The sequence below is a fragment of the Onychomys torridus genome, chromosome 12 (assembly GCF_903995425.1).
Source record: "Onychomys torridus chromosome 12, mOncTor1.1, whole genome shotgun sequence".
NCBI lineage: Eukaryota > Metazoa > Chordata > Mammalia > Rodentia > Cricetidae > Onychomys > Onychomys torridus.
The window spans coordinates 14,771,019-14,798,825 of NC_050454.1; the positions used below are offsets into that span (position 1 = coordinate 14,771,019).

Here is a 27,807-nt window from a genome sequence, read left to right on the forward strand (position 1 = left end):
GTTCTCGCAGGTTGGCTCTGCTATTCACAAATAAAGTAACCACTGCATGGGTGAGGGGCACCAAGGAGTCACTCAACAAAAGCAGGTGGAGGGGGTCCTCTAAGGATTCCTGTCAATTCACCAGGCATAAAGAGAACCCAGTTCCATGTGGACACAGCTAAAAGCCAGAAGGAACTCAGAAAGAAAGAAAGAAATCCTGACCTCTGTCCTTGAGGAGACTGGTACAAACGAGATGTGCCCAGGTTTCAAATGACAGTGGGAATCAATGGTGAGTATGTAATCAAGATTTTGTTCCTGGAGACGGAGCCTCACGTAGCTCACACTGGCTCTGAACTCACTATGTGGTGTAAGATGACCTTAAACTCTGCATCTTACGGGCTAGCTAGGATTACAGGCACATGCTTCCACACCAGGCTGAAGCAGAGAAATCGCTTGTGTGGTCTGTGTCCCAGACTAGGATGATTCATGCAAGGGTGGCAGTCAAGAGAAGGCTGCATCCATCACTCCAACCCCCGAGCAGGTGGTTCAGCTGCCTTTGGAAACACAGTCCAGACAGCTGCCAGGCACTAGTGACTGACAGGATGTCAGGTAAGCAATTGAGATCCACCAACAGACTTGTTCCCCCTTATTTTCACAGTTTTCCTCCCACTTACATGCATATATGTACAGAGAATAAATGAGTGAGCAAATGATGAAGCGGGTGGGTGATGACGAGTGAACACTTACCTACCCTAAAAAGAACAGTGGAGTTGACCATTCTGAGAATTCAGTCTTCAGGAAATATCCAGGCCCCTATCACACTCACTGCCTAATCTTCCATCTGCTTTTCCACTTTGCCAACAATACAATAATCTGAGACACTTATTGCTAAGATATCCTAGAACAGCCATATATATGCCTCCTTATGACTTTATTACATTTTTTCTTCCTTATAGTATAGATGCCATGTGGCCACAAGAAAGTCTAATGACTACAGATCGGTGGGAATCCAAGTGTGCCACGCTTCCCTCCTTGTAACTGTTCTGCAGCTCTCCAGAGGCCTGCCTGTGTCACAGCAGGAGGGTAATGAGGAGCCCAGAAACACTATCCCACTTGTACTGGTGGCCAGTATCATCTCAGCAAGCCACAGAGAGTTGATGGAAGTAGCCACACCCTTCTTTTGTCCCTGGGAGGCTGGCACCTCACTCGTCAGTCTCACTTGCAGACCAGACAGCTCCCCTGATCTCCGACCTCCGGGTGATGAATTTATCTGGACGGCTCCAGACGGCATGAGCAGGCAGCTGACTCGTCCACTTCTCCCTTCCTGCCAGCCCCAGGCCTCAGAGCTGATTGGCACATCAGCCATGCTCACCCCTGGGGACTGACGTATCCTCATGATGACTCTATCACATGTCAGTCAGGAAGGGGTGCCACAAGGGAGTTAGGGGAGCCCAAAAAGGAACAGCAAGCCTGAAGGTCCCCGTACTCATGCCAACTCCCAGAATGTATAACAATAGTAAGGATGCTCCCTAACCTGCCTGTCCACTTTGGGTACATAGTACCAGGCTCCTGTCAACAGCAGCTGTGAAGACATGTAACCAGGCTCTCACTCCCTCATGCTAACTTGCTCTTTCTGGATTATACTTCCACAGGAGAATGGAGGGAGAGTGAACCGGCACTTCTGGTGTATCCCACAGTGGCCATCATGGGAGTCTGACAACAGGTGTTTGTACCCAGTGCCTCACCCTGCATCCCCAATAAAGTGAGAGGGAGATGACCTCAGCCTTGATCTTGGGTCCAGATCCTACTCAGCTCCCCCTACTCAGTGTATGAGTCCTCTGGGCAAAGCTCTCAGGTCCCCCAAAGACAGAGAAACAGAAAGTATGAGTGGGAAAGAATGAGTGATTTCCTCTGAATGGGGCGTTCACGGCCTGGCTATATTGTTAGATCAGAAACAATCATTTCATTACTATCCACAGCAATGGAAGAGCAGGGACTAGCGCAATAATACAAAAGGACAGACAAAGCCAAAGTAACCTCTGACCATGGGATGTACAGGGATTGATAGCCTTGCTTTAAATCAGTTTCAAAGGTCCAGCTTGGTTAATAAATCATAAAAGCCCCTATGCTGCCCCACCCCTACACTATCAGTCCACCGCATTCTTGATCAAGAAATGAGTTCACTTTCTGTGGAGAGTTCCTCTCCAGCAGTGCTCACATGACCCCCCACCAGAGTTGTCTAGCGTCCCCCTGCCAGCACGAAGTTACCCGATTACAAGGAGTTGCTACTGGGGTCAAACCTCCTCCCAACACTACCAAGAGCTGCTCAGCAAGATGCGCGCCCTTCCGCAAGGCCAGTTTGTTTTGCCTTATTTCCCTCTCTCCCCAGCAGAGGGCTGAGTTGCTGTGCTCCCTCAACCAATCAATGCAGACTTCCTGGAGCCTGGTAACCAGGTCAGGGTTCGAGTTGTGGGCATCCTGAGAGGGAGGAGGGGCCGGGGTGGGGTGCACAGAGCCTGCTTACCTGCTGCACGTCCTGCTGGAAGACACAGAGCTGCAGGCGCTGGTGCAGGCGCACCTTACGGTGCTGCCAGATGCTCTCCAGCCGCCGCTGGTGGTGCAGCACCTCGTGCACCACATCCAGCACCTGGTGTACCGCCTTGGAGTAGTTGGCCGTGGCGGTGAGAGACTCAGAGTTCCCAGGACTCAGGGGGCGCTGCAGGACATCCAGCAGGGCTTTGCCATCCTGGCTGACCTGCAGGAAGGAAGGGAGATCAGGTCAGGAGCCCCCCAGCAAGGGAGAGAGGTGAGGAGAATCTGCCTGGCATCCTCAGGCCCCACCAAGCTCATCACAACTAAGGAGTGTGCCAGCCATGGTGTCTACAGTCTAGAGAAGAACAGGACCTCTGGAGTCGAAGGAGAGAGGGGCTGCAGCACCCCTGGCCAGTTGGGTGCAGAAAGCCTCTCTCCCTTCTCCAAGTATAGCTGACTGCGCACGGGCAGGGGGGAGTCTGCCTTGTTCTCGGCCCTTTCCCCCATGGCCACAATAGTAGCTGCCATATATCTCAGAGGCTTCCTGAGTATTCTGAGTGACTCCCTGACTCCATCAGCTGGCAGAACTTCATGTCAGAAAGAAAGCCGCCTGTGTCGCCAGCCGAAGTCTCCCAGCTTTCTCGTCCCCAGCTTCCTCTGCTTGGCTTCAAGCTTCTCCATACACTAAGAGAGGCCTTGGTCCTCAGTGTCCTTATCTGTAAAAGGGGGATGGTAAGGACACACACTGGTGGGAGCTATTAAATGAGTTAGAACGCAGAGTGCACAGGGCCCAGCACATAGAACTGGCTACCATTTTGCCTTCATCTCTACCAGCCCTCCTGCTACCTATCTTTTTTATTTCTTTGCATTTTCCTTCTTTGATCTTTACTGGCTCTTCCACCCTTCCCTCCCCCCCTTATACAGCCCCCTGGTTTTTCTTGAGATGCATCTTTCTAGAATATGCAGAGTAGGGTCGGGACCTTCATTCTAGACACACCACTCACATTCCTGGACTTCCCAACTTCACCCTCAGTGCTGGTGGCAGTGGGCACTGTATCCCTGTCATTCCTGGCCCCGGTACCCTGCCACAATCAGAGGCACTGCTCATTCTGGGAAGTGACATTGGAGGACCAACCCCTGTGGCCCCATGGTGCCTGGCAGAGTTCCCACTGAATGTATGCCTCTCCTTCTCAAAACAGTTGATACTGGAAAACAGTTTTCCAGTATTTATTAGTGGAAGAGCCTTTCAGCTTGGCCTTTGCATGAATGGCAGTTTCCTACTCCTGCACACTGGAATTTCCTCTGGTTCTTCCAAGAAGAAAAGAGTATTGCTCAGTGAGCTGTTTTTGTTGTTGTTGTTTTTGTTTTTTTGTTTTTTTGTTTTTGTTTTTTTTGTTTTTTTTTTGTTTTTTTTAAGGGGTGAGGGTGCTGATGTTATCCATTCTTTTAACAATAAGAAGGCAAATGCAGAAGAGTCAGCCTTGCTTCCTCACATCTTTCTTCCCTCAGGAGGACATTCACTATCCACACAAGGTGAAAGGCTGTGTAGGTACATGTGAAGGGGGAAGAATGTACCAGGGTGGGTGCTCAAACCATATCTGCTTCTGACTAGAGACTCCAGAGCTCACAGGTCAAGGTTCCTAAAGACACCTCTGGAAAGAAGAAAATGTTCTTTTCTTAAAATCCAACCCAGGTTATTCCACAGCACACACGGCAGTACTCCAGCCCCCTCACCCAACAGACACAGACCCATGGTTGTCCCTTAGGTTCTTACCTCTGTGTAGGCCTGGGTCACTTGCTCATACAAAGACTGGTGATGGTGGATTGCCAGCTCCAGGTCCTGCATCTCAGAGGGAAGGCCACCTTCGCTACACATCTTGCACCAGGCATCCACTCCTGACAGAAACTGGAAAGAGATGCCAGGAGAGTCAGTACAGAGTACTGGGTAGAGAATGGGTAAGTTAAACATTAGAGAGAGTCAGATATCTTGGGAACAAAGAGAATTGTAGTACTTCAGAAATACCTTCAGAAGGCTGTACTAACCCCTACTACCAAGTTCAGCCAAGGAGACTTTTGGGAAGTACAGTTCTACAAGGACGGGGCAGGGCCAGGTTCAATAGGATATGCCCACACATCGTATGATCTGCCAAGTACAGGCACCTACACAGCCCGCTATAGCCCACAGATAATGGAGTCCTTGCACATTTGAGCATGTGAGAGGGTTGAATGGGATGCAATGAGAGTTTGCTGGCCTGTGCTTCCTGTGCACAGGGAATTGTGGGGAAAGGCAAAGAACACCCCAAGAGTATCACCAGCGTCCCCCGGGACCTCCTATAGAGTATTCAGATTAAGGCTCAACAGGATTGCATTTGACTCAAGGTCCTGAGGGCTGAACATGGAGGGACTTTGGGCAGATTGTGCCATTCCTATAGTGGCAGTGGCTTCTGGGATGTGGCGTATAGACAGATCTTAGCAGACATAAAATTATTTAAAAATTAAAATTAACAACTGTAGAAAACTACGGGTCTCCCTGTACAAAGGGTGAGCTATCTAAAACCACTCAGATTTACTGGGTGGAAAAATACACCTCTAAAACGTAAATAATTCTTCACCCAACAGTCTGGAATGGTACTGCCTGTGATTCCCTTGCCTGGGTGCACAGCTCCATTTAAATTAATTGCCTAAATACCTTATTATCTCATTGCCTAGAACAGCCCATAGGAGGACAATAAAGAACTGCCTAAATAAATGCATAAAAAATAGTCTTGAATCCGTACTTTCTTTCTTTCTCCCCAACTAAAGAGAAACGTGGTTTATCATTTTCCCCGAGGAAACCGCACTAAAACAGATACAAATAAACTTGTTTCTGAGCCAAACCAATCCAAGTCAGAACATCTCCAATCAGCAGTTCCTCTCAGTTCTGGCCTCGTGTTTCCTCGTGCAAATATGTGACTACTCCTCCTGGTGTCTATCTGTTTTTAGCCCCTGGCCTGCTGGCTGCTACGCCTGGTTTTACATTCTGTGTCTTTCGGCATCTCTTGGCAATTCTGGAAGAATTGTCAGGTACTCTCCAGTGTCAGATGGGACATATTGGGATGCTTCCTGTTGGGTTTTTGTTCCACCTGTAGGCACTTCACAGAAGAACCCAGGAACAACTCGACATTCTGGTGTCACCTGGGGATAGAGGGATTTCCCTGTTTCAATCATAGGAGTCCTAGAGCAGGTCCCACACAGTAGTCAGCCTAAAACAAGGAAGCCAGAGACAGAAGAAAGGACCAAGTCTTCCATGCTAACTAGATAAACCCGGAACCAAGTGAGCAAGTGATAGAGCTGAAGACAGAACAGGCTGGGTGTCAATGACCTTAGGATCCTAAGAAGGCACCAGCCACTCCTTAGTTCAAAGAAAAGATGTGGGCAGGTCTCTCTCAAAGTGTAGGGCCATGTCTTGATTCACAGCAAGTATTTATTTCAGAGTGGGGGGCAGCTGCAGAGGGAAATAAAGACGGGTGAAAAAATAAAAGGATGCTGGGCCAGTGTATGCAGCAAATACATGCGGTAGTAACACCTACCGGCTGGAAGCACATTAGACAGCTTCCATGGCCCACCCGTCACAGCCCATCTCCTCCCAACAGCCCTGCGAGAGTCATAATAGGCTCACACTAGAGAAGGGGAAAGGAGCTTAGAGGTGGGGTTGACATGTCTGAAAGTTAAGGGGCCTAGGTATAGAACCTCATATCTGGCCTCAAAGTCACGACTCCATGGTTTCATGTTGTCTTCCCTGTTAGACTGGCTGGGGTGGGATTTAAGATATGTGTCGGAGACTCCTTGACTGGTGGGTTACCCAGCTAGAACACCACAAAAGAAACTTAGAAGACCACGGGTACTTAATGTTAGTCACTTCTGGCTTGAAGCCTCAGCAGCCCAGAGGCTGCATGGTTTTAGCAGTGGGTGTGAGAAAATGTTTAACATTTAGTACATACATGGGTGTGTGTGTGTGTGTGTGTGTGTGTGTGTGTGTGTGTGTTTGTATTCATACACATACACATGAGCATATTACAAATTTTATTAATATAAAGATGTGTAATCTACAGTTTACAGAGAATAACATATGCAATGTTCTGCACTGTAGTTTCCCATAGCTGATCAACTCTCTCAGGTGCTTTTGATAAACTCTTGTGTCCACAGTCAACCAAGCTTAAATCATTCCAATACAACACTGTGATATTTTTGCTTACGTTAAGGAGTAAGACCAAAGCTTGCCCCTCAGTGATGTGAGTGTGGGTACTGAAAGGATATTTTCCTGGACTCCGTGTGCCACTCACATCATAACTGTAAAATCACACCCTCCCAATTTCTCAGGATCCTAGAGTAGATCACCTAGCCCTGATTTGCAGCAGTTGATGACTTCCCTGATGTAAAACTCTTACGTTTTTGACACTTCAGCCTACCAATGTGATGTTACTGAGTGGGAAGTGGGAAGGAATGGCCAGTAGCACACAACTCTATAGTATTTCCATCATAGAAACTGTAATAACCCCAAGAACACAGATTATAATAAGATGAAGTAAGCAGGAAGTGATGAGTTTTAAGCATGCTTTTTAACATATGGCAATGTTGAGCAATTAACTCATACAAGTTCTGAAAAATTAGACAACTGGTTCTCAAGGAGCTGGTTAGAGCCAGGACCTAACAGATCACAGGCTATTAGGCAGGTCCGGTGCTCTGAGTCTCAGTGTTCCTCTTTGTACAATGAGCTCTACTGCATGTAGCAACAGTAACTGCTATTTCTGCCATTGCATCGTTACTAATTTATTATTATCCATATCAAATACCTAACAAATGCTTTGTGTAAAATTAGTTTCCTCTGCTCTCAGCACTCAAGTCATCATTCCTTTTGTTTCTGTTCAGAGTACATTAATCAATAGTCAAAACACACACACACACCCTCTGAGTTCTCTCCTGTTTACATGAAAAGTAAAGACGTAAGTTACCAATGCTCCATAGACATATATAAAATGCTCCAAATATATATGGAAAACAAGGTTTATTTCCAAAGCTATTCAGCAGGACCTTAAGGTTATCTGTGCAGAGTGTGCATGTGTGTTCCTATCCTGCAGTGCCCTGCTTTTACATGCCTCCCACTACTACCATCTGCAACAGGTCTCTGGGTCTTACCTGCTCTGCCTTCTGATGGAACACAGCAGACATGGCCAGGATGGTGCTGCGTTCATCCAGGGCAGCAGCAAAGCTCTTCCACTCCTGGTCTAGCTGCGTGGAGATCTGCTTGATTTGCTGGGAGGCGTAATGGCCGGCCTCTGAGAGGCGGGAGGCGACAGACATGATGCGGTTGATGTTGACATAGGCATTCTGGAAGGCAAGGCAGAATAAACACTCAGTGGAGGCAGACGGAAAAGGTAGCCATCATTGGGCATGGCTGGGAGAGGGGTATCCGGAGGACCACCCAAAACCCAAATCCCGAGAGCCTGGAATAGGCTTGATATCTGTATCTATAACAGGCCCCAGGGAAGTCCTTCTGTAGAGCTGAGACATTTCAACCTGAGAATCAACACAGATTGTATACCAAAGACTAACACACACCAATGCAATCACTTTACTTGAACTCTGTGGAACCCTCACAGCCACTGAAGCTACTCTCTACAGAGTACTCTTTGGAAGCACTGGATCACGGAGTGAGCTGAAGGAAGTAAAGACATCTCTCTCACTCTGGAGAGATCCGTACCCAAGGCACACCTTCCCCTACAATAAGGCAGAGAGGGTGAGGACGTGGTAATTAAACAGCTCCCCATCACCAGACAAAGATGTCCTCCCCACCCCCCTAACTTCTCATCCCCTGCCAAAAGACCTGAGGTATGATCCACTAGCCAAGGTGTTCATAAAGACAGAATTTAGAGGCCACCATGTTTTTTTTCACTCTAAAAATAAGATCCGTGGGCCCCTTCTTCTCCCTGTGCGACTTGGGAACATTTCCCTACTTGATTCCAAAAGGTGCCAGGGGGTGTTCCCCAAACGATGTGCAGGAACTTCCTGGACCTGCTGTCTCCTTTTGCGTTGTTTTGTCTACATCCATTCCCATTTTTGCTTGCCTGTTAAAAACCCATGAACATGTATGTTGTTTCCTACTAGGTTAGCAAAAAGATCTCCAGGAAGGAACAAGACAGAAGAAAAACCCCACCATCACAGCACCGCGGTGATCCTGGTTATTTTTAACGGCTCCCTCCTATTAATTGTCTATCCAATCAGCTATGTAATGTGGCATCCTCGGGGAACTCTTCTGCATACGATGCCCGGAGGACCAGGGGCCAGGTTATTCACACTCTCACTCTTGGTTACGAATCTTCTCAGATGATGATAAACATTCCTCAGTGGCAGCATTTTCTCTGGACTCTGTGAGCTCTGCTGTAGTGTTCATTGACACTGGGGGAGGCTAATGAAGGTTCCTTTATTTTCCTTTCCCACAGTCTCCATTCACCTCAGCTGTCCACAACCTCCACACTCTCCATCCCGAAGCTGGCCTGGGCTGATAAGGTCTCTCTTAATTTAAAAGGTCTCTGTGGAAGTTTAAAGGTTAAGTGACACACACAAGCCCACATCTATTCTGATGTCTAATGGCCTCCGAGTGCCATCTCTGATTTTGGTGTGGCATGAGCCCTCTCTTAAGGATTCCACTAAGAGAGCTAGACTATCTCTGGTTTTTGTCCCGTGAATCAACCATCCTTTACAGAATTATGGATCATTATCAACACCGTCTGCTGAGTTAGAACACTGAAAAATTAGACTATTTATAGAACTGTCAGAAAAAACAACAACACTGCACTGTGAAGTAGAAGGAGGGGAAGAGGGAGGAAAAGGAAGTGCGGGTTTGAACAGTTTTGTCTTCTAGGGGACAGCACCAAAGCCCTCCCAAACTTCCTGCTTCGGTCATTTTTTTTGTCCGGGTTCTTCATGAAACAGACCTTGGCGTAGAGATGTCAGGAAAATACTCAGCTTGGACACTCCCAGGAAGCACAGCAAGGGAAGGGGAGTCATGGCTGGGGTGGATAAGGGTGTATTTATCAATTGGTTAGAGCCTCGAGTGGCTGGGGTCAGTCTCTCCAGAGGCCTCTGAAGAAATTATAAAATGTACCTTCGAGTGAGCCTGCTGACAGGTGCAGAAGCTGAGCTATGGGCACATTAGGCCCCACTGCTCAGTGGTTAACCCCAACCCCCAGCTAGAGTAACTGGCATGTGCAGCCTGACCTCCCACAGGCCAACCATACCCACAGGCCAGAGAGCCACCATTGCAGAGAAACACAGGAAGCTGCTGGCAATCATCAGCAGATGACACCCAGGGTACCTACAGGAAAGTGGATGGAGCACTGGTAATGCCTCATAAAGCTGTTCTCCCAAGTGGGATCGAACCCCAGACTGTTCCTCTCCTCCCAGTTATACAGAGCTCTCTACGGTATTCAGTTTTCCTGTCCGGAGGGGAGCCTGGTGTTCAGCTTGGGCCATGTAGGGTACAAGAAAAGCCACAAGAGTAAGACATTCATTACTCCTGTCACCCGACCTGCTTCCATTCTCTGCCTACCCAGGGAACACAGAACTTTCTAGCTATTACAGATGTCCCACTGTGGCCACCTCAGGAGACTGTTAGCAGCTTGTCACTCGTTCAAATATTTATAGAGAGTGGGGCAGGCTCTGTGTTGGGGCCTGTGAGAGAACAAAGAGTAGGACAGAATTCCTGCCCACCTCAGGGTTCACACCATGTAAGACAAATGCCCAAATAACTATGATTTAAAGCAAAATTAAGGAAGTTCTTCCACAGAGATAGAGGCAAGTCATTGAAGATACAGAAAGAGAAGGGTTTGGGCCACCAACATAGGTGGTGGGAAGGGGCTCTCCATGTCTGAGACAATGGGGATACTGGTAGTTCGCCAAGGTCCCCTCTACCCTAAGCCTGAGACAACAGAGGAACACTAAAATCAAGCAACAACAACAAAAGACCAGAGCTTAGTGTCATATTCTGGAGACAATCACAGAAAACGCTCTTGTGTTTCTTCATCAGTGGGCAGGGAGCTGTTGTGCTAAAACTAACAAGTAGTTATAAGTCACAGAAAATGCTGAGGCAATCCCCTGCACAGTAGAGATAACAGGAAGCTGACTCGGGTATTTGCTCATGTCCTTCCCTACAGCTCCTGTGCAGAATGCCAGAATACCCAGGCAAGTTCATCGGGCTATTCATATTCTTAACCTAGAACCCGAGGGAAATGGGCAGTCAGGTTCTAAAATGATGCCGAGGACAAAGACAGCCACAAATGACATGTGAAAGGAGGCGTGGCGGGGAGAGGCCACCAACTGGAAAAGAAAGAGGCAGGCTAAAGAGCCTGACGAAGAGAGTAAACAAACAGGGTGTTTGCTCAGGAGAAATCAATGGCATTGCTGGGCCCGCAGCCAGTCCATTGTGCAGTTTTTTTGTGTGTGTGATGGCTCTCTCTCTTTTAGAGAACACTGACAGTCATGTTTGTCTTTGAGACACAGCCAGCAAGAAAGGAGATCATGGCTCTTGTGGCTTTTACAGCTGCTGTGGCTGTTTCCTCCTCTCCCTCCCCTCTGCCTGGCTCTGCCATAATTTTTTTTCTTAACATCTTCAAATACAACTGCACAGCTGTCTATCCATCAGGGCCTCATTGTTACTGGACCAGAAGGAAATATAAATGGAATCTGCTCCCAGTAAGAACTCATTTACAATGTCATGATGCCTCAGGGCATTGTGATGGTCTGAGTAGGCAAGGCCCCCATAGGCTCCTGTGTTTGAGTGCTTGGCCCATAGGGAGTGGCACTATTAGGAGGTGTGGCCTGCCTTGTTGGAGTAGGTGTGGTCTTGGAGTAGGTGTGGCCTTGTTGGAGGAAGTATGTCACTGTGGAGGCAGGTTTTCAGGTCTCATATATGCTCAAGCCACACCCAGTGACTCAAACTCCTGCTGCCTGTGGCTCAAGATGTAGAACTTTCAGCTCCTTCTCCAGCACCAACCATATCTTCCTGTGCACTGCCATGCTTCCCATCGTGATGATAATGGACTAAACCTTGAAACTGTAAGCCAGCCCCAATTCAATGTTTTCTTTTATAAGAGTTGCCTTGGTTGTTATGTCTCTTCACAGCTATGGAAACCCTAACTAAGACAGGAGTTGAACTAAGTGATCTCAGATTTTTCATTTCCGGGTCAGCAGTGTCTAGGAGGCAAGGACAGCAATGCCTACCTGAGAAGTACATAGCTCAGCCTTGCTGCCCATGGGCCACATCTTGGCTCTCCACTGCCTTGCAGTATGAACTTGAGTCTGTAGCTGGATCTCCTGAGTTCTTCATGTTCTACATGACCAACGGCCCCGCCCTCCTCACACCCTCTCCGTTATAGTCCCTCTCCCTCAGTAGAGCTTCTCAGACAAATCTGAAGATCATAGCTTGACTAATAACTGACTTGAGGAGTGTCTCTGTTGGTGCACATACTGGCCTCAAACTCACTATGTAGCTGATGCTGACTTTCAACTCCCGGTCCTTCTGTTCTAGCCCCCCACCGCCCCGAGTGCTGGGATTACAGGCTGTGATAACCATGCCCAGCTGATGAGTATCTTCTAACATCCTTCAGAACGGATTTATTAAATTCTCCATAGACACTCAGCACCACTATTATTATGATCATGGTCGTCGTTATTTTCTAAAGTGTACTGTAGTGTGAGCTATAACTTTGATCTACTCAACAGAATGCACTCATGGTCTGTTGTATCATGTACCATCCTCCCTCATCATTTGGTTCCAAGCAGGGAACAAAAAAATTCCAGCAAAATCTTAGGACTTGCAAACCTAGCTCCCTGCATACTTGGGCTCCCTGTGATATTCTCCATTTGCTTCTTCCCCAAAGGCATGACTTGGCAATTACAGGTGGACAGCTCCTTCTCCTGTGGCCTTGTCATCTGCTGGGACACTGGAATTCATAAAGCAGCCATTTTCCTAAGAACTGCTTGGCAGAGAAGTCTTGAGTGTTCAGCCCCACAGAAAGGGCTCTCACTTTGAACGTGGTTCTTGCCTTTCCCCGAGTGGCCATGGAAGCATGCAAAGGTCCTCACTGACAAAGATTCTGATAGCTTTCCATTCCAATGTACAGGCCAATGTTTTCGGTAACCTAGGTTTCTTGGGTGGTAGACTCGGAGGAGACACAGATTCTACAAACAAGCGATGGTGTTAGCAACCTTAAGTTCTGTGTCGGGGCTGGTTGCTGGAGAAGATCACTGCCAGGAATGCCCATTATTTGACTCCCATTCACTTCTCTTCTAAAAACTGGGGCCAAACTTCATATTCCTGTGGTCACAGACTCCCACTCTGATCAGATGCTGTGTGTTACCTGAAGCAACACAAAGCATCCAGTCAGTTGCCTGGCAACCATGAATGTGATGGATGGCATTGTCTTTTCCCTCATCTGGTTTCGGCAGACTAGCATTATCCCCCAACCTGTCCAAACCAAATCAAAGTACTAATAGAAACATGATAATAAGTGTGCCAACTATTCCAACTGGAGGCACCAGAAACAGTCAAAGCCCCGGCCTGTTTCACAGAGAGCACAGCATAATGCCCCTTAGTGTTCCTGGGAAGATGCACCTTTTATAAGGCCAGTCACTTGTGTGCCAGCCCTGAAGCTGCAGCCCCTGCCCCACTCACTACATCCTTTTTCTGGCAGATGATCAAGCCCTAGGAAGACTGGAGGGACTAGAGCTCTGAGTTATCTACAAGGCTTTCCTTGACCCAGACAGAACTAAGACTTCACACCCTGCTGGTAGCACTGTCTGATGCTGCATCCTTCCATTCCTTAAGTTGGAAAAACAGACAAGCAAGAGTCTTGAACCAGACTTCTTGAGGTACCGCCACCATTTGGTATGTGATTGCCACATCCAGAGCATCCATAGTGGGACTGTCTTGTCCTCACCCAAGGGGACAAAGTCTTCTGTTTCTCTCTGACAGGATTGCCAGGTGGGAAAGGACCTTCCTCCCTAGCTGGGTGTGGGGGCCCTTCATTTTATACTTTAGGGACGGTGTGACTTGTTTCCAGAGGTAGCAGAACATCATCAAAGATCTGTTTCATCTCTGCAGGGACTAAGTCCCAGGCATGGTTCTTAATCCCATACCAGTTAATGGAGGCATGACATCTTCATGGTTACTATGGTTATGGAAGTAGTGACCTGCCTATCCACTCATCACAATGGCAAAGCCTAAATACCCCTTAAGGCCACTTTTCCTAAAAGGGACTCAGTCATTTGACAAATCTTAGAGCCTTTGACCCCAAATCCAAAGTTAAGGAGGGAATCCAGGCTAATGACTGGCCAAGGGCCAATGTGCTCAGAAAACCATTTAGTATCGCATCAACTGAACTGAACACTGTGCACACCAGAGACACACACCTGAGTGCTATTAGCTAGCTGAAGCTCTGTCCCAGCTATACATGATGATGGGTACTTCCCAGAAGTCTTTTCTCATCTCAATGTTCTTAGGCATATAAAAGCTGCTTTAAAATACATTCCTAAATAGAGGACACATGTATTAAATATCAGGGATAATTGTGTCCTTAAATATAAATAGAAGAGATTCTCTTTTTAACCAGTTAATAACCAAAATATCACCTCTCTATGGGTTATAGAGCTAGTGAAAATTATGTTCTGCCTATTTTTATCCTGTTCATTATTTTTTTAATCAGTGATGCAGAGTGAACCCATGGCTCTGCATATATTAAGCAAGTACCTGAGCAACTGAGTCACACTCCAGTCCTCATTCTTATTGAGAAGCAAAAATCTTTCATAGTTTCTTTCTTCTCCATTTTGAGTACTTGGAGTAGCTATGGGATATTTTTAATGTTAACAGATTTAGCATTTTTTAATGAAAAATTAAGTTTATTAAGTTTATTTATTTATTTAAATGATTTAATATATCTGGCCAGGCTGTATACAGTCAATATCAAAATGTTCATATTTTTCCATCTCTTTTGAGTTTAGTAAAGCTTTTGTTTTTTAGAAAAGTGGAGTGCAAGTTGGAAATAGCAAAACAGGCAGGTTTTAGTGACTACTGCTCTTATAAGGAATGTAAACTGTAAACCCACTTTATTAAGTTTTTCAGAAGCCAAGTTCATGTAAAAATGTCATTTTATACTTAGCAAATAGAAACAGAACATACATATGTCTTGACTTCACTTAGTTGATTCTTAATGTTTGTTAAATCAGTTGAGTGATGTGTTTAAAGTCACAAACAGACCAAATGAGACCAAACCAGGGCTTTGGTTCCCACTCTGCTGGGACTCCTTTTCTCATTTTTTCTTGTATCCTGCAACTTACATTTTTTATTTTGTCATCCTAAAAGAGAGCTACAGGAAGTGATCTGTAGTTTTTCCCACATACCTTTTGGTGGTTCTGGGAATAATGTCTAGTACGAGTAAGAAAACAGAGACTATACCAAGGAAAAGAAGAGAGCTCTGCCTTACCTCTCTCTCCAGTTTAACCAGACCATATGCATCATTATATCTTTGTAATCCCAAGCCCACTTTGGGTCCAGGAGCTGCTAAAGCATCAGCTTATGATTAATTAGTTTAACATTACTATGTAAACCTGCTGATCCCACCTGGCAACATATGGACATCGGGCCTGTGACATCTGGATTAAGAACTGATTGTGCTTGAAGCTACGCAGTAGCAGCTACGGGAAGTGATGAGCCCTAAGTGAAATCTCCAACCCTGCCCACCCCCACAAACCACAGGATGCACTCTGGGGGGCAAATAGGGAAGCTGATGGATGACTATCGGGTCTGGTTTGGCCAAACAGTAGGTCAAGCCAGGTGGAAGCCATCTGTCACTGCTAGCTACAGAGAGAAAAGGGTAGAAATGGACTGGTGCTCAGCAAGAGTAGCACGGGCCCACAAATCCTTTGCCCCTCTGGCTTGGCTGGTTGCAGAGATGTTTCCTCCAGTAATTGCTTCACAAACCATTAAACAGCCATGAAAACAATTGCCTGGCCATATGTCAGAGGGCCATGGAAACCCACAGCAGGTTGAAGGAAAAAAGAATCATCCTCTTCCTTTCTTGGCACTGAGAGAAACCTCCATGGAGGTAGGGGTGTGTGTGTGTGTGTGTGTGTGTGTGTGTGTGTGTGTGTGTGTGTGTATGTGTGTTGACAGACAGAAGGATGGATGGATGGATGGATGGATGGATGGATGGATGGATGGATAGATGGATAGATAGATAGACAGATAGATAGATAACCTCACTGCAAGACTAAGAAGGTAGGTACAGCTGGCATTAGATTCAGAAACACCAGCAGAGAAAGTGATTAGGAGCAATACAGTCCTTCTGTAGTGGGATGTGGTAATTCTAGACTGTCTTTAATGTGGAAAACCCGAAGCTGAAACTTGAGGTAAATGTATTCATCAGTATTCCATCTATCCCTTGGCCTTCTTGTACAGGGTCTAGCCAGAGTATGGTCTATTGCACCAGGAGCAGCAGTAGCTGAGAGTTGGTCAGCAGTGCTCAATACCAGCTACACATGACCTTCTGCATCAAATCAGCACTTTAACAAGGCTGTGTCAAGTGACAGGTATGCACTTGAATGTTTGAGAAGTCCCACAGTTGGGAACTCCAAGAAGCTGTCCCAAACAAAAATTATTATTTTTTATTGCATTTCTGACACTACAATAAGAATAGGTGGACATTTGCCAAGTATAACATCACAAGTGTTGTGCCTAAAAGCAAGACCACATTTTATCCTAACAATATTCCCAGCAAAGGCACTGCCTTTATCCTCAGGTTACAGAGGAGATGGTGAGGAATTTGAACACCCTGCCTAAGGCTACATGAGAAAGGAAATACAGAACTTGTTCTTGCCATGATATTTCACTTTTTGCAAGAATCAGGATGGCTAATGATGTTCACTACAGGAGGTAAGACATGGTGAAGTGACATTTCTTCCAAAGGTATAAAGAATTATATCCACCCTACCCCCCAAAAAAGAGAATCATATCCCAAGGAAACAGAGCCTCTGGGGAGAGAGCTAAATGTCCCTATCTTTGAAGCCTTTCTGTTGTGCCCTTGACTTGCTCTGGAATTCCCAGATTAGTCCCTTTCTAGAATGGGCAAAGAGGCCTGGGGGTGGGGGGTACCCAAGGCTACAGAGGAACAGGAATTTGTCTACATAGAACACAAGAAGTCCAGGATTTCAAGGCCCCTTTAGTCGGTGTCTTGCCTTGTCAACTCTTAACTTTGTTATCTTATATATTTATTGTCTGTCCGTCCATCCATCCATCCATCCATCCATCCATCCATCCATCCAACCATCCATCCATCCATCCATCCAACCATCCATCCATCCATCCATCCATCCATCCATCCATCCATCCATCCATCCAGACATGGACAAGCAGGAACCAAGATGCAAAATTCTTCTGCCCATGGGTCTTGCATGTCATTAAGAACATCAGAGAGTAAGCTGACAAGGATTTACTAGGCATGTATTTTAGTACTATGCAAAATATAGCTGGGGAAGGACAGAGCGTAAGAGGTTGGGGGGTGCTACAAAAGCCAGAGAGCTGTGGCATGCTTCTCAAGCAGCGATACCTGGGCCTGTCCCGGGGGGAAGTGGGAGAGGGAAGCATGTGGTTATCTGGAAGGAGAGGCTCCCCACAGATGGGGAGCAGTGGAGCAACAGCCACCAGAATCAAGAAACAGCAGGAAATGCAGGTTAGCTAGGGCAGATGAGCAGGATGGAGATGTTAGAGAAGCTGATGTTGGCTTAGAGTACGGTGACAAGAGGCCAGACTCTGGCGATGCTTTGAGATGAACATCAAGAGAATTTGTGAATTTCCTTATTTCCAGCCCTTCAGCTGTGTCATGAACTCTGACCTCTGCTTTTCACTCTCCCCTCCCATCAGTCCAATGGTCCTGACTCCTCACACTTTTTAAATATCTGATTTGCAAATGCTTCACTTCTATGCCCTTGATCAGTCTCTGCCCATTACTCAGGTTCCTGGCCAGTGTTGACCACAGCCACGATGGTACAGGAACATTGTGGCTGCTTTTTACCTCTGACACTTTCCACATGTGTCCTGCTTGGCAGGTTAAGGCCTTTGGTGTACATTATCTTGTCTGACTCACTAGGTTTCATGGACCATTTCATGCCTTTCATTCAACTCCAGGGGACTGCAAAGAAGAGGCATGTATCAGTGCTGGCTGAATTTCACACAAATTAACCCCCTGGCATCTGCAGACCCAGAAGTGAGCAGGCAGTCCTGTAGATCAGTATGTGGAAATGTGTAGTTGAGCTGAGGGAGCCTTGGGAGAAAAACACAGAGAATACTTCATAAACAGCCTAGGGGGAAAACATGAGGATAGAGTGTCCTCAGAGAACAATGGATGACAATGAGAAAAGAGACGTCAGAGGTTTAAGCATCTCAAACTACTCTGAACAGTAGTTAGGCAGAGGGGACAACAAATTAGGACCAAGAGGAGGTAACTATCAAGAGAGAAGACTGAGCCAGACTGGTGCCAAACACATGTCAGAGGTCTAAGCTGTCATCTAAGCCCTGAGTGCTAGCTTGCAGCAGCTTTTCAAAATCAAACTGGGCCAGTGGCTGAGCAGCAGGTATGTGAACCAGTGCAGTGCACTGGAGTGATGGTAAGATGCTCTTCCCACGCCCAAGGACACCTGTGTTTCCCATCCAACCAGGGCTGACTAGGGACCAGTACACAAAGGCAAAAGGGCATCAGAAGCATTGGTGGGGAGCAAGAGGGAAGGGTGAGGACAGGCAGGTGTTCTCCTGGAAGCTCTTTACACTGTGGTAGTGGTGTTGAGGTGGGGTGGGTTCCACTCTCTGTGGGAGCCCACAAAGGTTTCCTAGTGAGATCTGAGCTTGCTTTACACAGCAGAGCTACATCAGAGGATGGCTCGATCACATGCTTGGTCACCAGGTGGTTGGGATGGTCTGCACTTTGCTATGCTGGGGGAGGTCTTTTGCTCCACCCTTTGGCATTCCTTTAAAAACCCTTTAGAAGAGACAGAAGGGGCTGGTGGGTTTTGACCCAGGTCCTCCCGAGCTATCCTATGTTTCTCTTTATCTCTCCTCTATGTTTCTATCTAAATCTCTTATCCTTCACTCTTCAAGTGTCCCTGGGGTAAATAAATGTAGGAGCTGGCCTCCCACAACTCTCCAACAAACTCTACAGGGTAATAATAATCAGTTGTAGAGTTTGACTCAGGTCTAGTGCCAGCTGACTTAATTTCTTCAAACTGGACTGGTGATTCTCTAACTGATTCTCAGTCTTGTATAGATTTTCTGGGGGCCCAGTATGTATGTACAGTTAAACCACAATCTAGGGTAGCAGGAACCAAATACAGTATGTTTTTTTTAAAAGCTCTCGGGTAATGGAGCGAACAGTAAAAGTAGAGGCCTGCTGCCTTCCACACAGGCAAACGCTTCCCCATGGCTGAGTTCTGAGCATGCTCTGTTCTGCTCTGCTCCCGGTCTAGTTAAATGTTGATGGTGTCACCAAGAACCAAGATCATAAATGGGTCCAGGGCTGATCAGAACATAAAATCTATTCCTCCTACTGAGTGGGCAGAAAAGGGAGATTCCTCCCACAAGGCTGTTCGTAGAGATACAAACACTGCATCCTGTTGAACTTGACTGGTAAGAATAGGCTGGCATGACATTCGGTACTCTACAATCTCAGGTTCTCTGGCAGGCCTGCCTAAGAAGCCCAAGAGGAGCTAGAAAATAGATGGCCCTTACTCTCGTCAGGAAGAGACACATAGCAGCCACTCCGCTTCCATCTTTAGGATCAGAATCTCAACAAAGAAGCTCAGGTCACATGAACTTTAAAGGCCACCAAGACAAGTAATTCCTGGAGACACCTATTCATGTTGGGCCTACAACACATATTTAGCCAGTGATGGCACAAGGGAGGTGTGTTGATATAAATCTGTATCGTTACTCTAGATGATGGCTGGATGTTTTTCCATCCTTGTATATTCAATCACGGTGCATCTTTGAATCTCAAGTGTATTTCCTGTAGAAAGCACACATTTAGATCTTGGCTTTCTAAAACCTGACAATCTGCACCTTTGTTTAATTGTTTCACCTTCAATGCCATTGTTTTTGTGTGTCTATGTGTTGTCTGAGTATATGAATATATTCATGTGTGTGTACAAATGCATGGTAGTGTGTAAGCATATGTGTGTGTAGGTCAAAAGTCAGTGTGGGGTGTTTTCCTCAGTTAGTTGCTCTCCGCCTTATTTTTTGAGGTAGTGTCTCTCACTGAACCTAGAGATCACCAATTTAGTTAGATGGGCCAGGCAGGGAGTTCCAGTAACGCACCTGCCTATGCCTCCTCAGTGATGGAGGTACCAGTGCACACCAAAATTCCCAGCCTTTTGCATGGCGCTGAAGATCCAAACTCAGGTCCTCATGTTTGCCCAGCAAGCACTACACTGAGTCATCTCACCTGCTCCTAATGCCATCATTGACACAGCTCAACTTACATTTGCCATTTCCTTTTTCCCCTATATGCCACACATTTCTTCCTACACCTCTATCCTCCTACACTTCTGTACTAACAAGATATTTTCTAATGTAGCATTTTATTATCTCTCTACTGATTGATTTTTCACTATTTTTAACTTATCTTCCTAGTTACCCAAGAAACATCTTATCAGAATCAGCTTCTGATATATACTATTTAATTCAGTGAACATAAAAACGTTTCTCCTGGAGAGAGCTTTATGCCCATTCCCTATGTATTGTGGTATTGTTCCCATATATATTTCATTCATAAATGCTTCAAACCTAACATTCAATTGCCATAATTATCACTTTTTATAATTGTATGTCTATGGCGGCTGAGATAGAAAAGGCGAGTTAATGTATGCTACAGCTTTGTTTATTGGCATCCTTTCTTATCATTTCTACATGTTTTCATTTGATCCTGTGGATTCCAGTTATTACCTGGAGATGTTTCTTTTGACAAATCAGACCTTTATCCACATATCTCCTTAGTGAGATTACTTGCAATTTTATTACATTTCTATGTAATAGGTTCAACAATACATATTCTTTTATACAATTGCTTTTAAAATAAGTTAAGAGAAGGTAGGAGAGGAAATATGTAGATATCTTGACCTTTAGAGTTACATAATTAATCTTTACCAGTGCTGTCCATTATGGTAGATTCAAATTACTTTTGGGGATCACTTGTTCCCAGCATAAGGAATTTCCTTTGTGATTTTTCTTTCCCCAGTTTTCTGTAGTAAACTATCAGGTCTACATCTCCAATCCTGCCTTTTACCAGATCCTCCCCAGGGCACTTTTTAAAGCTCTATTGCCTTAAATGTCTATAATCTCTGTTGTAGATAAAGTCAGTTCCATTGGGGGAAGATTTGGGACTTGATTTTGTATAGTATGTTTCTACCCTGAAGTCAAATCTCTGAGCCATCCATGGCTCTAGGGTTGGGGCTAGAGGCAGTGGTGTGCTTTCCTTGGTGCTAACTCCATTTTGGGAGCTAACTTTTCAGGGGAATGAGGTGAGTAACCTCAAGTCTCCATGGCTTGTCTCTCTCAGCAAGGAGACACCCTAATATTCTCACAGTATTGCCCCCATGGTACAACTGCTTTGCATGAGACTAGATATACACCTCTAGGCCACACTCACCCATAACCAAACCTTAGCACAGCTGTCTGGGGGCAGGATTAGAAATGTCCTACCTGGGAAGATAGTCCTTTGGCTGGGAGGACCTGCAATCATTGTTGTAAGCAGTATGGAGTGATTTTCATCCTACTGAACTGGGAGGCAGAGGAGAGAAGGAACCTTGACTCAAACACCATGGATACTGTTCGTAGTGAGTTTTAAAGTGTTTTTTAAATACATGTTTCTTTATTTTCTATATGAATTTAGGGTTATTTCCAGAGACTTTAACCAATATTTTCAAAGAATTTTCTCTAGTTTCAATGCAGAGTAGGTCCACAAAGCTCCTTGAGCTATCGCATTGGATGTCTTTGGGGTCTTGAGATATTTTGTTTTAGGGAGTAACTATTTTATACACATAAGTTTTATGCATATAAGTGGTACAGAATGAGAGTCTTTTACTGCAATGTGAACATAAATTATTTGGGTAACTTGTTAAAAAATACATGCTCTCAGAGACCCACTCCCAGTGATCTTGATTTTCCAGGACAGGAGGAAGAGGAGGAGGAGGAGGAGGAAGAAAAGGAGGAGGAAAAGAAGGGGGAGGAAGAGAAGAGAAATACTAACTTTTATGCAGCTTTCTACATGATTCTAATTTTCAGAGACGCATATAACATTTATCCCTTCCTCCTCTTCATCCTGCTCTTCCCCCCTCTAGGATTGCAAAGGTGCTTTACTATTCACACTAACACTAGTGTGTAAATGTGTGTTCACGTGTGCACAGACGTGTGTGTGTGTGTGTGTGTGTGTGTGTGTGTGCATGTTTCCATCCAAATCTAGAAATTCTGCTGCTATAGGAAGTGCAATAGAATTCTGATTTGAGGCATCCACAAATCAGTAATGACAGGCCACCCCACAGCAATATGTCTGAGTGGACAGAAGAGTCACCTGCCTACAGTCTTTTTGTCTCTTGCAGCAGATATGGCTTTTCCTTGGGGGTTGTCATTTGTAACTTTCCCTCAGAACAGAGAGACCACCACAAACTTTTTTCCAGTAGCCTGATTCACACATCATCAAATGCAGTATTCGCCTCCACTAAGTGAATTAACGGCATCGAAGCTGCTATGAAACACATGCTAGGGAAAGGCTTCCTACTGCCCAGATGCACATCGTGTGTCACTACAACGAATCCTCTTAGTCGTCATAACACCAGAAAATGAAAACTGTTTCATATTTTAAACTCCAGACAGAAGCTATTAGCAACTCATTTCTTCCCAAAGAACCAGCTAATTAAAAGTGTAAATAAGGCCATTTTGCATTTATCCATGCTCCTGTGAGGGCCTGTCTCATGAAGAACCATACACGGATGGCTATGTGATTGTTCTATGTAGACTACACTCAGACTGACTTCCAGCTACCCTCACTCCCAGCAGAGAAGGTCCACTCAAGGAAGGAAGAATTCAAAATTAAGTAATGGAGAAGGCGAAATTAAGGAAGAGGAAGGCCCCAGAGGGCTCAGGAAACCTGGCTTTCTGAGGCATTGTAGGGAACCAGAGGGAATTTTCCTAATGGGTTTAAGAAGGTGAGAGTCATTATCATTATTGATTTGAAACAAAACAAAACAAAACCCCAAAAACCCACACTATGAGAAAAATCTAAAGTAATCAGCTTTAGCCTTTTTCTTCCAGATTTCTTCTAGTACTCACTGAGTAGGGCACTATTCCCACACTCTCAGTGTGTTTAATTGGTGGGCTTTATTGGTACCAATTCATAAATAAAACTGAAGAAGTTTTTGATATTTCCACCCAGGACTTAAGCAGTTATTTCCGGATTATGGACTAAAATTAAACTCACATCCCCACGTTGAAACTCCAAGCCCTAGCATCTCAGAATGTGTTCACATGTGGGGGGAGGGTTGTTAAGGAAGTAATTAATTTAAAAATGCAGCCATTAGTGTGGTACTTGGACCAATCCCACCCATGTCTTATAAAGGAGATCAGGACGGGGAAACACACCTGGGGTGTGTGCATTCACAAAGCAAAGGCTATTCGAGGGCACACCAAGAAAGATGACACCAAGCAAGGCTCAGGGAAACCCAGTCTGCAGGCACTGTGCTCTTGTGTTCACACAGCCAGAACTGCAGGATGACACATTTCTGATTTTGTTGTGATGGTGTTGCTGGGGGTAGATAGAATCCTAGCCCTTGAACATACTGGGCAAGTCCTCTACCACTGAGCTACATCCCTAGTTTCTTAAATTTCTGATGTTTAAGGTACACTGGCTGTGGTATTTGCTATAACATTCCTAGAAAATGAATACATTTGGTAACTGTCTTCTTAGCTAGAATTATATATTTCATCAGTAGATAAACAGCGGACACAGAGAAGAAAATATAAATGAATAACTTATGAGCTAATAATTTTAGATATAATTTGATATACCTAGGACTTAATGTACATGTTAATTCACATATTATTCATGATTATCAATGAGTGAACAGTGAGCTTGTCAGACCAATACTGACTGCTAATGAGCAATGCACCTGATCTCCCTCCTCATCAGAACCCACCCCAGCCTCTTCACCCTGGCCAAAGCATTCCTTGTTGTGCTGAGATGAGACTATTGGTTTGTAATGACATATTTATGGGTGAAGTCCTACATTTAACATCTGTTTCCCTTGGGAAGTTCTGTGGGATGCAGTCTTCCCTCTTTTTGTTTACCACTCACTGCAGGCCCACCCATCCAGCCCAACCCCCGACTCTCAAAGACTTGTTCTTGATTTTAAAAAGTTATCAAGTTCTTGAGCTCTGAAATTAGGGAGAATGAGTATCAGGATTTGCACTGTATTGTTTCCCTTGAAGGTATTTAAAGAGTTTGTGCATACATTCCTCTGAGGGAGAGGACCCACAAGCTTCATTTTACATGATAGGACTCTGTAACCTCCCCCAAAAGAAGAATCCCTGGCCTAATTCAGTAGTGAAACAAGACTAAACAGTAAAAGACCCACCTGCAGCTTGAAATAGAATGTACTACAAAATCATTTACGCGTACAGGGGTGTGTGTGTGTGTGTGTGTGTGTGTGTGTGTGTGTGTGTGTGTGTGTATGTTCCAAGAACAGAGACTGAAATGCCTCAATGAATTTGCAGAACCATCCATATCCCTGCCCCTTTCTTTCCCCGGCTCTCCCTGAAGAACTGATCATTCCTGTAGTCATTGGCTGGAGAAGTGAGTCGCTGTTGGCACTCATCTGTTTCTTGGCAGCGTCATTCATCACTGAGGCCAGGGAAAAAGCCTGTAATTCTCTCCATTCACCTGTTTGGAACGCTGCCATCCCTCTTTGTGGGAAGCCCCTTTTAATAACAAACCTGTAAACTTCCCAGGAAACGCGGACACCGAGCTGTGTTTATGGAGTACTGGTGCTCATGCAATTTGATCAAACAGTCCTGGGATTTCCCTTCCCTTCCCCAGCAGCCCAAGAGGAGATCCAGCCTAATCAGGCTACAGACGCCGCCTTGCCTCTGCTTGCTGCTGGCACATTCACTGTGGAGCTAAGGGAGCCTGCCGACGGGCTGCTTCATACTAATTGGCTGTTGGACGTTAAGCCTTTCATCTCCCAGTTCCAGAAGACACTACTCTTCAATATTTCTTCCCTTGTTTGTGCCCTGAAAATAACTTCCCCAGTAAATTTGTCAGAGTAAAGGTTTTCAATGTGCCATTAACTCATAACTACCCAGACTAACTGGGGAGAGCAGTGATACAGACCCTTCAAAGCCAAAGGCGCTGTCTAGCTTCCTAATGCATGGCTTCCAGGGGCTTGGTGGCAGATTTACCTCCATAATTATGTTTGTCTTTGTTGCTTATTAAAATGAGTTTGACTGCCTTTGGGCCTGGCAGTTCGGTGATGTGAAAATTCTGACACAGAATTGGTGAATGTCATCAGGGAAAAGCCACAAGGCACACAGATAATCAAACTTGACTAGATTTGCGTTCACAGTCCTAATCACCTGTGATCAATTACTTTGTTCCCGTGGGACTGAGTCTGGAGATAAGAAATGATTGCAGTTGGGAGGGAAGAGTCCTTCCATTTAGACGAGGACACGAGACTGTGTTGGGGTCCAAACTCATGCCACATTTATGCTGGTTTCCTACCTGGTCTCAGCAGGACCTTCTTTGCTGTACCCAGTGATCTTTCTGTGTGAGCCTCACACTGTTCATCTTTACCCAACATCCTTTGGTGGCTTCTACGCTTGTGATTATGGCCTTTCACGACTGGCCAACCCTCTCTGAAGCAATAGGACCCGCCCCCTTGAAGTTAGAGGTGGTGCTGGGTTTGATACTGGCCACTGAAATGTACATGGAAACTGGCCAGTGGAGTGTGTACAGACATGTCGCTTCCAGGTGGACGGTCTCAGAGCCAGCTGTGTTTGGTTTCACACTTTGTCTGGCCAAGCAACTGGCAGCCCCTGAGATGGTGGCTGCTGCTAACTCCGATGCTAGCACCTGTGATGAACCCACCTCCCGCTAGCTAGTGATGAATGTATACCAGGAACAAGAAACTCTTGCTTTCAGCCACTTAGATTTTAATGCCTTTAGTTAACTTAGCAGATCTGGCATTGCACATATCAAGTGACATTTGATTGAGTTTTCAGCTCTGCAAGCAGACAGTGAACAACTGAAAGATGGAATCATTTCTTCTTCAGCAAGGTAAGACCAGTCCACAGCACATTTAACCCAAGTTGGTTGGTTGTGGACCATGAAATTCTCTTCCTTCTTGGACCCTGCCATCATCCAGGTTTGTGCTTTTTCTAACACTCTCCCCACTCCCAGCACAGATCTGCAAAAGGGTAAAGCATCTTTGGTTTTCAGGCGCATGGGGAATGGCGGAGCTCTGCCTCTGGACCAACAGCCAGGAAAAGGAACTCAAAAAAGGGCATCTTCGGTGGAGACGTATTTAGGCTCCACATGTTTGGAATATTATAAGACTTAAGGACAGAAGACTTCTAAAGGAAGCCTTGGAGCTACCACCCAGAAAACATGGTATTCCCAAAGCTAGGTTTCTGAGGGATCACATGTCATCTAGCAGACCCACAAGTCCCCATCTATCAAAACATCAGCATTCACTGATGACTTACATTGCACCAGACACGGTTCCAACTGCTTTATAATTAACTCATTAATCACCCAAGCAACCTCTAACTTAGTTATGATTTATATTTCACAGATGAAGGAATGAAGGTAAGAAAGGGTGAAACATGTAGGTAAACTTCCTTTGTCCACACTGAGAGGAAATGGTCTCCTCTTACTTCATGTCTCCTTGAACACGCCCATCATGTATGCTCTCCCACCTCATCCCAGCCCTCCCTGCGAGCCGTGTACTGCTGACTCCACAGACTGTTATCCTCTGAAAACTCCTGCCTTCCAGACCAACATCAAACAAATCTCCCACTCCTCTCCAAATCAGCACTCAAATATTTGAAGGCAGCAATCATGTGTCCCATAGGGCTCTTCTTCCCACTATAAGCAGCCACAAGTCACTCAACACTTCCCAATACACCATAGCTCGAGGCCCTTCTCCATCCCTGCTCAGTGACTCATACTTGCTAGGGACCAAAAAAATGTCAGTGAAGTCATTGAAGTGGAACTGGTGACTCGCCTGTCATTTAGTCTTGTGCTGAGCTCATGCCTCGACAAGACAAGCACATTCCTTTCATAGTGTGAAGTGGGGTCATGGTCTGCTATAGGAACAGCTGGCTGGCTCGGTGCCCTGCACAGGTCCCCATTCTGGCAAATGGACTGCTCAAAGATCTGCATGGTCAGTGTGCCTTGTTCTAACTGGAGCCTGCTCCTCCCTCGCCTCTGCCCTGCTCCTTTATTGTCCTGTTCCAGAGGCATGCTGGGAAGGGCCTTTCCACTCACCATGGAGTTCATAGCAAAGTGATTGTGCTGCGTCTGGAGGTCTAGTGCGTGCTGGTAGCTGACGCCGATCTCTGTGTGGCTCTGAAGAAATAACTCCTTGTTGTGGCTTATCCAGTCGAACATCTAGAAGGGAGAAGATGGGACAGGGTGATGAGAAAGGTCAGAGGTCAAGCAGGACAAAGCATTCAAGGCCGGGGAGACTAAAACCCTCATGTTGTTTCCCAGGGAGAAGCTGTCATCTCCCTGGAGTCAGAGAGGGGCCACAGTCTAGTTTCACAGGAGAATCCTCACATTTTAGCCTAAGCTCTACAGGTAGCTTCGGTGTGTCTACAGAGCCTCAGGTCAAAAGAGAACATGAGGGAGAGAACTATGAAGGTGGGGTGGTGGTGTTTATTATCAAAGGTAGCCACTGGCCCTTTGTGAAGCCGTTAGAATGCCCCCAGGAAGGCTCCACACCTGTTTGGAGGACAAGCACTGAGGGAGCAAGCTTGGAGGCCTAGCCTACTCATTTAGGTAGCCATGTCTCCTCCAGGAAGCCCCAGCACGGAAGGGGACTGATCAGAACTCCAATCCCCAGAGTTTCAACCTCTTCAGGATGCTGGATCTAAGCTAACCAGTGCATGATTCTTTCCAACCATTCAGTCTGTCTCAAAAATAAAAATGTGACCCAAATCAACACAAT

At 45.8% G+C, this 27,807-nt stretch overlaps 1 protein-coding gene across 21 annotated transcripts in view; it reads right to left on the bottom strand.

The window, feature by feature from the left end:
- The window catches only part of Kalrn (kalirin RhoGEF kinase), a 599,822-nt gene that overhangs the window by 334,821 nt on the left and 237,194 nt on the right, over positions 1-27,807 (bottom strand). For all 21 annotated transcript variants that reach the window (XM_036203323.1, XM_036203328.1, XM_036203326.1 and 18 more), the window contains exons 6-9: positions 27,126-27,248; positions 7,687-7,878; positions 4,286-4,417; positions 2,504-2,734 (exon numbers count right to left, since the gene is read on the bottom strand). In XM_036203323.1, coding sequence (XP_036059216.1) covers positions 2,504-2,734; positions 4,286-4,417; positions 7,687-7,878; positions 27,126-27,248 — 678 coding nt within the window. The remainder of the gene's footprint in view (positions 1-2,503; positions 2,735-4,285; positions 4,418-7,686; positions 7,879-27,125; positions 27,249-27,807) is intronic.